Consider the following 826-nt stretch of genomic DNA (forward strand, 5'->3'; position numbering starts at 1 on the left):
CATGACGCTAAAAAAAGGGAGGAAGGAAGATAGGAATAAAATTTGCCAAAAGCAAGGATCTTACCGCAATCTGCCAAGGTCGTCATCAGCCACCGAGAAAGAGAAAAGCAAAAACAAGAGGTGTTGAGTATTTTTGTCGTTAGTCTTCCAACAACCTTAACACTGCATGCTATTTTATGGTAAGGGAATCTGAAGTCAAACCATGCTTACAAACTGTATTCAGCAACCATTCAAAATCATTTACATAACACATGATGCCAATACTATTTTCAGATAATTTCAATATGCACAGTACAATTCAACATACTTTCGTAATTATTTTTATATTACATAATCTAGACATGACAGGCCTATTCTGTTCATTTTTGAACTTATCTACACACAAACACAGGCCAAACACATCATTAGCCATGTCAAAATTTGGGCTGTGCGTGTGTCTGTTCATATCTGTGTGAGAGTTTACATGTGTCTATCAGTATGTTGTTAACAAATATGTCTATATGGATGTGTTTGACGAGTATCTGTGTATAACCAGTATATGCATCTTTGCAAATATGTACCAATATGAGCATATGCTTGTTAATCTATATCCACACTGAAAGCCTAAACAAATATTTTTAATTATTGTTATTAACATCTTTTTTTTTCTGTGGAATTACTGTAATACCCACCATCAGATGTTCACCAGCAAAGATAAGCCAGAATGAGAGCAGCGAGGCATAGAAAAGTCCCTGCCTAATGTCACTGACCACAGTCATCCATGGGCAATCAAAAGCTAAGGTCAGGTATTCCAGTGGGCCTGAAAGTAATACATCCAGTTTCAGGG

The 826-nt window shown here is 36.6% G+C and overlaps 1 protein-coding gene across 2 annotated transcripts in view; it reads right to left on the minus strand.

Moving 5' to 3' along the window:
- Positions 1 to 826, minus strand: part of LOC119581615 (protein wntless-like) — a gene marked incomplete in the record, with an annotated part of 25,965 nt that overhangs the window by 11,562 nt on the left and 13,577 nt on the right. For both annotated transcript variants that reach the window (XM_037929733.1, XM_037929732.1), the window contains 2 exon segments: positions 65 to 70; positions 672 to 799. In XM_037929733.1, the coding sequence (XP_037785661.1) occupies positions 65 to 70; positions 672 to 799 (134 nt within the window).

The sequence above is a fragment of the Penaeus monodon genome, chromosome 15 (genome assembly GCF_015228065.2).
Source record: "Penaeus monodon isolate SGIC_2016 chromosome 15, NSTDA_Pmon_1, whole genome shotgun sequence".
Taxonomy (NCBI): domain Eukaryota; kingdom Metazoa; phylum Arthropoda; class Malacostraca; order Decapoda; family Penaeidae; genus Penaeus; species Penaeus monodon.